Raw genomic sequence first — 13,610 nt, forward strand, 5'->3', positions numbered from 1 at the left:
CAGAATTATTCCAAATTTGTATTTTTTTAAAGCCAGTTCCAGAAGCTGAGGGAGCAACACTGAGTAATGACTTTAAAATACTTACCTTGGCAATAGTATAGATTAGTCCAACTGTTTGGCCTTTGCTCAGTGGTCTGGGCTAGACAGAGGATGCACTACTGTGTTGGATTCAGCTGAAACCCAATCAATACTCCCCCCATCTAGCAAGATGTACAGGTATTATTTCTTCTGCCACTTCCCAGACCTACATTTTGTTGTCCAGAAGCATGACTTGGTGAGTTAAAATATCTCTATTTTTGCTAGTGACTGCAAACAAATCCTTCAGGCTCAGTTCTCCAAGCTTCTCTGGCCCAGCATCTCCCTTGCCCAGCACCCATCTGCTCCTCTGGCCAGGGTGCCACGCAGCCACCTGTGTGCCAAGGCCAGAGGAGGGAAGGGGCCTGCATCCAAAATTATTTGCATTCTCAGACTGTGTCTGTACAAGGAGAAAGGACATCTGTGTAACTTCAGCTGCCGAAGGAATGAGTGGGCATCTCACAAAATGGGTAAAGGTTGAAAGGGACCACAGTGGGTCATCTGGTCCAGCCTGCCTGGACCAGAGGGTCCTCCTAGAACACATTGCACAGGATTGTGCTCATATGGTTCTGGAATATCTCCAGTGAGGGAGACTCCACAACCTCTCTGAAAATCTGTTCCAGTGCTCAGTCACCTGCACAGTAAAGAAGTTCTTCATTTTCAGGTGGAACTTCCTGTGTACCACTTTCTCCCATTGCCTCTTGTTCTACTGCTTGGCACCACCAAGAAGAGTTTGTCTCCACCTTCTTGGCATCTTCCCCTTAGACATTTATATGTATAGAATATTCTTGCACAGAAGCAGCTGTAAAGTTTTCACACAGGAAAAGTTAGTGCAACAGAAACATTGAGAGCAAGGAAAGAGTGTCATTTTGAGGGAGCTTTAGTCCTTAATGAAGACGCACACCCTCTAACAGCTTGACATTCTTCTTATATTGAGGCTCTCAAAACCGCACACGGGATTTCTGTCAGCAGAAATTTTAGTGTGGCCAAGATGAGGCCGCACCAGAGCGGAGCAGACCGGGACTGCCACTGTCTCTACTTTGGATACTTCGTCGCTCGACTTCTCCCAGGGACCAAGGCCTGAATGAGGCCGAGACCAGGCTAAGCACAGGGCCGCGATGAACAGGGGGATGCAGCGGCAAAAAGGAGGTGTGCCTTTTTTCACTTTTGGGGCAAATAAACAGTGGGCGTCGCTCCGGCCCCGCCCTGCGGCCCGCCCGGCCCCGCTCCAGGCCCGGGCCCGCCCCTGGCTGCCCCGCTCCGCCCCTCGCACGCCGGGGCCGCGCTGGGATCGCGCCGCTGCCGCTCCCGTCGTGCTCCCGCTGCCGCCGGAGCCGCGGGCCCGCCCGGCAGTGCCGCGCCGGGCGGGAGGATGCGGCGCTTGGCGCGGGTGTCGCTGCTGTGCCTGGGCTGCGCCGTCTGCTCGCTGCTCTACGGCCTCAGCCAGCTGGCCCTGTCCCTGGAGCAGGAGCCCGGCGGCGGCCGTGAGAGGCAGGCCCGAGAGCCCGCCACGCCCGGTGCCTGGCGGCAGGCGGGGAGCGCGGGCCGAGGCGCGGCGGGGAGCGGCAGGTACGCGGGGCCGGGGCCGGGCGCGGGCGGCGGTTCCCGGCGCATTCCTGCGGGGAGGGCCGGGAGGGCGGGAGGAGCGCGCCGCTCTCCGTGCCGGCCGCGGGCGGAGCGGGGCCGGGCGGGCGGCGGCGCCGAGGCCTGGCCGCGCTTTCGGGGCAGCGGGCGGGAGTGACTCACGGCCTCCTGCGGGCCGGGTACTGGCGGCTGGGGAAGCCTTAAACAAGCACGGAAAAGTTTCAGGAGTGGCGCTGCCGGCGGCCGAGGCCGCCCCAGTGCGCGTCCCCGCGGCGCTGAGCCCGTCCCTGGCTGCTGCTTGGTGGGACAGGGCGAGTGAAGGGTTGCGTTTCCTTCTTCCAAAAGGATAAAATTTCACGGTGCTCGTTCAGGTCTGAAACTTAGTAGCTGTGTGACTATCGGACATAACGTCAGTGAAGCCAAACTGTTCGTTATGGGATATTTGACTACAACCAGTCTCACAGAAAGCAGTGAGTTCAGTTCTGTAATTAAAGGAGTGCATGTCCGAGCATCTCACACTCTGCAAACTTCTGTTGCCCTCTGTCAGCAGAAATTTTAGTGTGGCCAAGTGGTGATTGAGACTATGGAATGGAACTTACTAGTTTTCCTTTAGATTATAGTTTCATAATCCTGTTCACCTGTGGCTACCGAAACCCTAAAGCTAGAAAAGGGGAGTGACGAGAAATCTGTTACTGAAAATGGAGGAAAAATTAGGACCAGACCATTCTGTGCCAGTCTAGCTCTACCTCTGCTCAGATTCCACAGCAGTTTAAAGCAAAGTGAGTTGCTGGTTTGGCGATGGTCTCTGCTTCCCAGTGCTGCACAAGCTCTTGCGCCCCCCAGTCCTTGTCCTGCCTGTGCTCCTCTGGGCACACGAGTGAGCTGGTGTGGGGACCTGCTTGAAAACTACCGAGTTTTTGGCCAACTCAGCGCTAATCATGTATTGCCTCATCATGTAATTATAAAAGTGTCGATGCTGTTGTAAAGGACTTACAGAGGATGGCAGTATGACAAACTCTGACTTAATAATCTTGGAATACCATGAAACAGCATTCTGAGTTACTAGGGGTGGAGTCAGCTGAAATGTGAAACCCAGCTATCGACTGGTGTAACTACTTAAAAGAATTTTTCCCCCTTGTTTTTACATTAGTTCAAGTTAATGCAGATTTTAACATGAAAAAGATGTAAGGATAATTGTGCCTCACTTCTAGTTTGTGAAGAACCACTCACTTCTTGTGAGTGGTTGAAATCTACTAGTTCTAAATTAAAATACAATAAAAAAAGCATATGTATGATATTTGTGTTACTAAAGAAAACATGCAGTTTAAATGAAGCAAACTTTTGTTGGGTAGAAGATAATAATGTAAATGAATGGTTTATACTATTGAACACTGAAATGACTTTAAGCTGCATCATACTGCTAGTAAGTAAAAAATGAACCAAATTTATTTTAAAAGCTGTACTGTTCTAGTATTCATATTAAAAGTGTAGTTTTTAAATTAAATATATGACTGGAGAAGAACGTCCAAGGTGCAAGAAGCTTCTTGCTGTGGTTATATCAGATGAGATATAAATCTCCCCAAATGTGTCGTCAAGTAGAAGAGTTTTACTAACTGACAAAGCTCTTTTCTAAAGATCTCAAATGCCACAAAGCATTCTGCTGTATACAGTTTTTTGGGGGTGCATCTCCTTTCAAAACCAGTGTGTGTTGTCACCTTTGTGGGAATTCTTCACCTATAAACTGCTGTCAAGCTGAAGTCTCGGGATAAATATCTGCTGTTGTAAGTTATTGAAAGATGCTGTTTGTGCAGAAAGTGCATGTGCAAAACTTATTTGTGGGTAAGACTCTTAGAAAAGAGAAAAAGGCTTTTGTTTAAGGAAAACCTCTGTCCTGTGGCAGTTAAGAAATGTCCCACTGAATGTTCCTTCAGACGCATTTGTAAATTATTCTTGAGTGTTAAACTGCATTACATTCACTATCGTAAGTGATACACACATCTTGCTGAATGTATTGGTGTTTTTCAGTTTTTATACATCAACTACTTCTCCAGTAGAGACTGACTGAGCACTATGGCCACATATCAAATGGCCACTTCTGACTGTCTGGTGAATGTTTGATATCCTGAAGGGTGCATAACCTTACAGAGTAAATTGCATTTAGATCACCTTCTAGTCCTTGAAGTTTAACATTTTGTATGCATTAATAGTAACTTTCATAAGTGAGTTGCTTCAGTTGTGTTCACTGATGGCTTTAAAATACAGTTCAGCAAAGCAAATCTATCATCTGAAGGCATTCATACACTCAGCAGTGTTTTTCTGTTTTCTTTAGCCAAGAAGTGTTTTCTTTGCCTGAATAGTCCAGTTTGGTATATTCCACAAGGGCAGAAAGAGCTCGATCATGCTCTGGGATAGGAAAGGGAGACTTTGAATTTTCTGTTGGTTTTTGGAAACATGCAAACAAGAAAACTTCAAGTATCGAATAAGGCTTTGGAATACTACACCAATTTAGCAATGGTGGTGACGTGTTTAAGAAGAAAATAACTTAAGAGGAAGTACCATATTGAAACTAGAATTACAGGTTGAGGCAGGGTCCTCCAATAAGCATAATAATTCCCAGGAATTTATTGGGTAATCAGTTTAGTAAGGAGTTGCTTGTTTCAAACACTACTCTAGCCTGAGGAACAAGAGGACTGGAGACTGAAGGCTTGTATCTTGAGACTTGATATAAACAGCTGAAGAACACTTTTAAGAATTTAATAGCTGAACATCTTCATAAATGCCTTGGATGCAGGACTGGAAGGGATACTAAGCAAGTCTGCAGATGATACAAAACTGGGAGGAACTGTTGACTCCCTCAAAGGCAATATTTTGCTTGATTGTGCCAGTCTCTTGCTCTCTGACTGTTCTGGCAGAGGGAGAGTTAAGTGGATTACGGTGCATGGAAAAGGGCAGAAGGTATATCCACAGGCTTAGCAGTGGAGGGTGGTTATAACAGGTAGCTGGATCTTTCCTTGGCCTATACACAGCTGTTTTCATCAGTGTCAGAGCTTAACCAGCAGTTTCACCACTTTGCTTCTCAGCCATTCTTATTTTAAGAATATTTTAAGAATTGGTCCAGAACCTGTCAAAGCACTTCAAAATATGAAGTAAACTTAAAAGGATTAAACATTCAATGATTTGAAGTTGAAACTTCGTTTAAAAACTGCTGAATGTGGCAAGCATTTGAGCAGCAAATATTATTTGCACAGGAATGTTGTGAAGCAATGAAACATTATCAAGATTTTTCCAGTTTAAAAGTTGAGGTATCAGACATCTAGCATTGCATTGACTGTCTCCTATCTAATAAAGCCATTGCTTCTATGACTAAATATGTCATAACAAATTTGTGGTATTGCTGCAAATGTTCAGAAAAGCTGTTGAGGAGAATTAGAAATTCTTAGTGTGTTTTAGAGTTGAATTAAGCATTTATCATCCCAGTTTTTACTCCTGTGTGATTATGAGCAGGAAGGAAATGCATCCTTCCTGTTTTGCTGCACTTGTGGGCTGTGCTGTAGGAGAGACATGAGTCTGTCTATTGGCTGGTTCATGCAGTTGATAGAACTTAGGTTGTTAATGAAAGGAATTTTGACAGGAACGTAGTCATCAGGGCTGCACCCCTCACCATTTGGACATTCTGCTAAGTTGCTGTGGAGTTATAATAGTACAAATATGCCACATGGATTGAAAAGTGTTTCTAACTACAATGATCTCCATTAACAAAAGGAGGTTACCACTGATTGTTGAGGGATCTCTTATGGTTAAAACTTGACTTGCCTGAGCACAGGAGCTCAGTCTTCATAACTGCAATTTATGCACTGCTATTTCACAAACTAATTTGAAATTGTCCTTTCATTCTAAAAAGTTTTCAGGTCATAATATAGACTTTTTCTATGTCTGCAATACTAAAATTTGTGCTACCCAGGGATGTTGAAGCTAGATTAACTGATAGAGGTAGTTAAGAAATGGCTGGTTGCTTAAGGAAGAGATGCTTTGAATTGGCAAACAGATAATTGAGAATGCTTCTCTATGACACCAGTGAATTTTGCAACTTCAACTTCATATTTCTTCTTCATTATATTTTTGACAGTGATATGTGTTAGGAATTGTCCAGCCCAGTAGTGTGATGGAAGCAAGGCTGCTGCATTTCCATGTTCCTGGATATCCAGGCAGTAGCAAAGTGGAGCATTTATTCCAGTGGGATTATAGGCTCTTAGTGCAAACACACATGGCTGGCCACAGAGATCAGCACACAGGAAACAGTGCTTGCACAACCACAAACAAGCATCCTGATCCTGTTCCCTTCTCTGACTGATCAGGGTGAAAGGTTTTCATGAAAAATACATCAATATATGTAAGGTGGATTCCTCCAGTAACTGGCCTTAGACCACCTGATCCATCCAGGAACAGATTCCTGATCATGTGGCCTCCACTGCTGCTGACCCGTGTGTGAATCCCTGAGGCTTGCAGACCCAATTCAGTTCCTGGTACTCACACCCTCTTGGATGTGCAGACACCTGTACGGGTGAATGTGCTGGATCTTTCCAGTTACTGGCCTTAGCTTTGTGGCAGCTGCCCACAGGATTGGGTCATGAAAGGGAGTCTTATGGATAGCTGGTCCTGACCACATTAGCCACTTCTCAAGCGCCAGGTGGCCAGCTCAGACTTTCTGGTGCTTCCAGTTGCCGTGCCTCAGACCCTAATCTCTTGTGGCTATGAGAGAGGTTCTTTCAGTAGCTCAGACTCGCTGTTCCCTGCAGTCTGGCCCAGTCTTAGGGCCTGTCTGACACCTGGCTCCCAGCCCTTGCCCTGCTGGCAGGCTGCTCTGGTGGCTGGTGCTTACCAGCCATGCGCCCTCCCACACACAGTGTGCACGTGTCTCCAGTTCCTGGCTCTGCAGGCTCGTGGGCCCTTGGACCTGTGGCCATCTTCTCACCTGCAGCCACTCTGATCTCTGCATGTGCACTTGGGATGGAGCCATTCCCACACCCAGGAAAACAGAACTCTTCACATGTGACTGGAACCTCTTATCATCTCTCTGTTTTTTGCATTTTCCTTCCTCCCCAGCCCACCTTTGATCCCACAGTGAGTCCTACGCCCTTTCAGGCAGTAACTCCATTAGGCAGTTGGTAAACTGGCCTGGAGAGTCTCTCCTGTTACCCAGGCTGGTGCCTGGATCATCTGCCTGGTTCATGGGCTCTCTCTGCCCTTGTGAGTTGGGGCTGTGTTGGGATACTCCGTGTGCCTTGTTTAGTTTGTTTCACCTTACATAATTTTCTGCTTTCTATTTGTGGGGACTGGCCTTTAATCACGTAACAATAATAGATGTGAGCAAAATATCCCTCCATAGTACTGAAGGTGACTATTCCTGTCTGACTAGTAACCTCTCTGAGTTAACAATGACTGTACCTGTTTGTGGACAGGTATAATGCAACTCCCTGGCTGTATAAAGCAATTGTTTGTAGTCCAAGCTTTCATCAAATTTCATTTCAAGTAAAAAAATAACTTAATGAGTGGCATTTTAAATGATCTTAATGTGAATGACAAGAAGAAAATGTTGTCCAATTATTCCAGTATCTTAATCCTTTAAATGAAAAACCTTTGGGGAATATGGTAGCATGTGGCCAACTGAGGGAGATTGCTGTTGACAGGAGAATGTCTTGAGCTAACATTAGGTAAATTGCATACATACGTATCCTAGTAACACTTTTGTTTTTAATATGCTGTAAATATGTTTTAAATATAGTTTATGAATCAAACCCAAGGCTGATAATCTTGTGCTAAATGGAATGTTTGAAAGGCCTAATGTGTCAGAGAAGTGACACAGCCATTACTTCAGATTTGCCTCTTGCCTTGGTAGTTTGGGTAGGATAATACTCAAGACAGCTAAGAAAACTCTTGTTGACAAGTGAAAGAGGAATCCCCTGTAATAATAGCGTAATAGTCTTCCAAACCACAAAACTCTTTTGGAGAGATTGTCTATTAATTTATCTTAAAAGTAATGAGAAACAGTTACTTCAAAAAGCTAGTAGTAGAGATCATGAAAATTGTTCTTCACATAAGGCGAAGACCATATGTGCCTTGGAGTTTTTATAAAACTTCAGAAGCCACAAAGAATAATGCAAAGAAGAATCTGTCAGAGGGAACTCGTGGTTTTATACTCTGGTAAAGAGCAGTGCAGATATCCCTGAAATAGAGTTGCAGTCTATATTTTCATTTTTTGTACCTGGGTATTTATTTGTGGAGAGCATTCTTAAGTCATGAAATAAAATTAAATTGAAAATTCTTGTGAACACATTTATCTACAGAATACAAGGATTTCCTGTGATCTGGCAAAGAAATGCACCATCCCCCACAGTACTTAAACGAGGCTTTGTGAAATGCTGTGTTCATCAGGTCGTTTTTCTCAAGTGTTACAAAAAGCAGAAATTACTAATCTTGACATTCTTTGATGCTGTATTCAGCTATTATTGTCTCGTATTTGCAAAACATTGGCCTTCACAGGTTTCAGATTATGCTACCCAAGATGGTACTGATTAATTTCAAACTTGCAAAGCCAACTTTCAGTAGAGTTCTGAGCTATAGTCCTTAAATACTGCTGATGAAAATCAGCAGCTTTTGTGTCGGTTTTCTTGCACATGTCTTTCATTCACAGATACTAACTTTCAAAGGAGAATAAACACTACTGGCTTTGTGTCACCAGGTCACAAAGCAGAGAAGGTCATGCAAGAGAGTATCGCTTGCTTTACAATATTCTGCTTACTCATTTCAGATCGTAATTCTTGATGTTGATTTTCTCACCAGAGCCTTTGAAACACACCCTTTTGTTTCTATTTAAAAATATTTCCTATATTGCTGTTGCATAAAATGTAATGATGAACTAGTAATCCCTGCTTTTTTTTTAGCTGTTAATATAGCACTAGTAAATAAATTATTGGTCTTGCTTTTAGTATGTAGAAAGAAAACTTGTGAAATGTTATGATTATTTCTGTATTGCATTAACCAGCTGTTACAAAACAATGGAATTGCTTGGTGCTGCCAAGTCCTGTTTATTAAAAATCCAGTTTGCATGTTTGCACGGACTAGAGTAATGGGTGAATAGGGATTGTGTTAAATGGACAATATAACCTCAAAAATGACAGGTTACAGTTGCTCCTCTGCTTTGACTAACAAAGGTATTGAAAAGGTGAAGTTCTTTCTAGCAGTAAGTTGCCATTCACTCCTTACTCATTACCTGTGGGCTTAATTTAAGCCTAGAACATAGCAGGAGCCTCAAAAATCTCAGCCCCTCTGTTTTTCTCATTCTGAAAATACATGAAGAGGAAAGGCTATAGGATGGGACCATTCTACCTTTCAAAAATTCTGATTGGCTCCTAATACCTTCTCCTTTGTATTCAAGTTGCATTACATGGCCTGTTTTCTGCCATCTAATTAACTCTTCAAGTTATGCTTGAGCTAGGAGACTATCCATTTAAATTTGCCATAAAATCAGTAATATTCATATAGGTTATTTTTGTCTTATTCTGTTAGGTGTAAGAATTTGTCTGTATCTTTCTGGAATTCCTATTGGATGCTGCCCTCTGATGTTTGTGGAATGAACTGCTTTTGGGAAGCTGCTTTTAGGTAGGATGTTGTTAAATAGTACTTTTATTGTTTGATTGCAGACAGATGTAGCTGATGTTTTTTGGCTCTTTAGCAAGGTGGCAAAGCAAAATATCTTGATTACTTCACATGCATTTCACCTGCTTATATTGTGGTTACCTTTATCTGGGGTTTTTCATGTTACATTTGTTTCTGGAATTGTAGACTCAAGTGTAACTACCAAGAGTAGATTTTTTTCAGTTATATTGCTTCATTAAATACAAACTTGCTAACATCTGTTAAAAGCCTATCTGAGTATAGTCTGAAAAGTTAATGAGAAATTATTTTCCAAAAATAAAATTTGCTGCACATGAATACCCACAATATAACTTGAAATAAAATTGTATGCTTAGTAAGTACATGTGGATTTTTTAAAATTCAAGTTAAATGTTATATAGAATTTAAGGAGGGTACTTCATTGAAAAGCATTGAGGAGACAGTTTTGAATGTTCTTTATATGTTAAAGAATAGACTGTCTACCTTAATGCTGCATCTTTAACAATAAGTTTAAATGTTTTGATGTGGTGGCTCAGATGTTTTAGGCTGTCACATTACACAGGTTTCTTGAAAAGAAGTAAGCTACTTGTCAGGTAGTTCTCTGTGACGGTGTTCGCGGGGGTCTTAGGATGAGGGAAGAGATGAGGATCTGACTCCATGTTTCAGAAGGCTTGATTTATTATTTTATGATATATATTATATAAAAACTATACTAAAAGAACAGAAGAAAGGATTTCATCAGAAGGCTAGCTAAGAATATAATAGGAAAGAATTATAACAAAGGCTTGTGGTTCACACTCTCTGTCTGAGCCATCTCACTGTGATTGGCCATTAATTAGAAACAGCCAACATGGGCCAATCACAGATGCACCTGTTGCATTCCACAGCAGCAAATAACCATTGTTTACATTATGTTCCTGAGGCCTCTCAGCTTCCTAGGAGAAAAAATCCTAAGGAAAGGATTTTTCATAAAAGATGTCTGTGACAGTTCTCTAACCTTCATAGTTCAGTACATAACTGAAGTTGTAAGTCAGTTTTTCTTACATTTAAAATTTTGCTGATCGTCCTTTGATATTTTTTATTTTGATATCTTTTGTTGTTAGCATGAAGCTTGAATATTTCTGGGAATGCAAAGGGGAAGAAAAGCTTAGCTTCACAAGACTTACTATTTTTTTGAAAATTATTGTGGGAAAGACTTTAGATCCCTTATCCCTCTCTGCTTGTGTGTTGTCAGTGCTTTTTAAGCTCATTGGTAGTCAAGAAATTCCTTAAAGAAGTTACTTAGATTGATTTTTATTCTGTTAGTGAACTTCATCAGCAATTTGGGGCTGCTGGGTTTCTCACATTGCCATTGGTAGCAATCTGTACTGTGTCAATCCATAGGGATGCACATGTTTTTGTTAGGCAGATGCAGCTATCTGAATAGACAGAAATAACTTTTTTTCCCTTATAGGTTATGTTTTGGGTGTTTAGCTCTATGAAGTTTAGTCCAGTGGGATAAATGAAATGCTGTTGTGATTGAGGGTGAAGGGGCTTAGCTTATGCTAGGTGGAGGTACAGGATATGATTGTAAGCTTCATTTAATCCTTGGACATCTGGGCCAGTCTAACGCTGGTAGTGTTGAGACCAAGGGAGGTTCTTGCTGTCTTCTGACCCCACTAGGCCTGAAGAAGTCCATGATACAAAGTAATGCACAAAAATAGCAGAAAATGTCCTTTCTGGATATTCTGTCAGGCTTCAGGCAGGTGGAACCTTGGAACCAGAAATGGACAAATCCCATGCAGTTTATTTACACGTACCTTAAGCTATAACTTGTATTAATCTATTAAGAATTCCATATGTGGCTGTGAGGACAATTCTGTTGAAGCATACATTGATTATGACTTCACTGGGTGAGTCCACTTTCATGATGAAACATGGTTCATGGGGAGCTCTAAGGTTTGCAGAATTTCAGGTTTATACAATTTGAAATTGAAAGAAAAAAAGCTGCTTAAATGAGTAAAGGGTGTGTGGTGTTCAGATTAAACATTTTACATTAAGCTGGATTGTTTTATCAATAATCTTACTATTAAATTTATCCCCATATGCTGTGCTGACTTCAGTGCTTGTTGAATTCCTCAGTGACATGCTCTAATTTATCCCAAAATTAAAATGTCTCCTTTCAGTTTTCCACTAAATTTTTAAAACATTGTGAGCTTTTGGATTTTTAAGTATTTTTGTTGAAAAAAAACTTGTTATCTCTCTGTTTCTAAGTTGTAATTCTATTTAGCTTTTTTCCTGGATATCAGGAAAATTATATTTTATATATATTATATGTTTACTCTTGAGAGAACTTAGCACAGACACTTTTGAAATGCAGCTTTCTACGTTATTTCCTTTAAGTAGCTCTAAGTGTATTAAGTGAAAACTAATGTATAGATTTTTAAGATTCAAGTATATGTGATAGAAATGTTGGAGACATATAGAAGAATCTGGAAAATTTTTAAGAGAGATGTGTGTATATAGACTTCAGTATGAGTCATGCAATAGTTGAAGAACATTTGAAATTGATGATCTCTGAACAGGGGCTGATTCTAATAAGGAATAATAAGGATCTTCAGGTTAGTCAGTGTAAGATCAATTGCTTTTGCTGTATGTAGGAAGGATTTTGTATCTATTTTGCACCCACATTTTTTCACCACCATTCTGATTATTAACTTTATTCTGGCACAGAGTATTTGTTAGCTTTCACCTTGACAGAAGAAACATGAGATTGCTTTTGCGTACAGTGGTATAGATTTTATCAAAATTTTAAAAATGCTGATAGAGATAACATGAGGCTCAGATTTTGCATGGTCTAGATGATGCTTTTCTTATCTAGTACACCTTTCAAGGTGCTCAGTATTGTCTAGCTGGTATGGCTGCTTATTTTCTAATGGGACTGACTAGGAAGAAGTTCTTAGGGGTCTTTACTATGGCTGTCTGACCAGGCTGATTTCAGTTGTTGGATGTTGCAACTAAGTGGGTTTCAACTTGTGTTGCTTGCTAAAGTAGAAAGCTTCACTAAGTTTTTGGGTATATTGAGCTTCATGTGGTGTGACTATATTGAAATTAATTCAGATAGTGCTGAAAAAAGGAATTTCTCTAAATTAGCAGGCTCATTGGAGAATGGGGCTTCTATTTTTATAGTCAATTAAAAATTACTCATATATTGTAACTTCAGACCTAATCTACTAATTGAATTGGCATTGAGTAGATTACATTTGGACATCATATGCAGTGGTATCATTAGTGTACTTTTACAAAATAAGCTCTTGATTATGACATGTTTTACATGCAGTGCTGTAGTAGAAAGTTAAGCTAAGTAAAAAATTAGAGTTTTCATCACTTTCAAATCCGGATAATGTCTGTAGTTACCTTGATCCTACTTGTAATAAGTGTGGGAGTGATTTAACAGCAGGATTTGAATCAGTGTAGCTTTGCTGCCTTCTTACTCTGCCTATTTGCTTTGTTTTTCTGGTGACTAAAGGTTGCCAGGTTAGGCTTCGTAGTGGTTGATTGATTTAGATCAAACAGGGCATTAAAAGGAAAAAGGATGCAATAAGCCATCTGTATTGTACTTACATATCTACCATTTGATTCTCTGAGGTATATTGTAGTGTCAGCTTTGAAATAATACAGTTTGATTATGCGAAAATACTTTCCCTCCACAGTTTAATGAATATAATTAGTGTTTTTTGTGCTAATGATGAAAACCACTTCTATTACACCAAATTAGATGGAACTGTATACAGGATATTCCTGTGGTTTTGGTACCCTCTAACCTGTGCTTTCCATGTATTTTGTGAGAGTAGGAGAACTTTACCTTATACAAATAAAGGTGACCTCTACTGCAATTCCTTGTGTCAAGTCTAAAGGACAGAGCTAAGATTTTTGTGGAGCTGGTGGGTATTTTCGTGCCAATAAAATTTGTGTTGGTTTTTTTTTCCCAGGAAATGCAGCTGGGATGCCATGAAGGTTCTAGAAAAGTATAACTTGTCAAAACATACCTCTGTAGCCTACTATCAAATTACAGCTTCATAGCTGTAATTGACCTAGAAATGCTAATTTAATATACAATATGTCATGGGAAACATCTTTAAATATAAGGCAGTGTCTTGACAGACAGGCTCTGGAAAACCTTGTTACAGCAGATTCACTGAGGATATCCTGTGTTCTTCTCTCAGAGATTGTTAACAGCAGAATTAATCAGTACAGACTGAAGGACTTGGCACAGAAATACTTCAGGACAAGGCTTG

The 13,610-nt window shown here is 41.1% G+C and overlaps 1 protein-coding gene across 2 annotated transcripts in view; it reads left to right on the plus strand.

Annotated features, from left to right (window-relative positions):
- Positions 1-1,324: 1,324 nt before the first annotated feature.
- Positions 1,325-13,610, plus strand: part of GXYLT1 (glucoside xylosyltransferase 1) — a 35,802-nt gene continuing 23,516 nt past the window's right edge. The window contains exons 1-2 of one of the 2 annotated variants that reach the window (XM_074539845.1): positions 1,325-1,644; positions 9,226-9,318. In XM_074539845.1, the coding sequence (XP_074395946.1) occupies positions 1,448-1,644; positions 9,226-9,318 (290 nt within the window). In that variant the 5' untranslated portion in view covers positions 1,325-1,447. The remainder of the gene's footprint in view (positions 1,645-9,225; positions 9,319-13,610) is intronic. The other variant, XM_074539846.1, reaches the window with a different exon arrangement.

Source organism: Zonotrichia albicollis, chromosome 4 (assembly GCF_047830755.1).
Source record: "Zonotrichia albicollis isolate bZonAlb1 chromosome 4, bZonAlb1.hap1, whole genome shotgun sequence".
Taxonomy (NCBI): domain Eukaryota; kingdom Metazoa; phylum Chordata; class Aves; order Passeriformes; family Passerellidae; genus Zonotrichia; species Zonotrichia albicollis.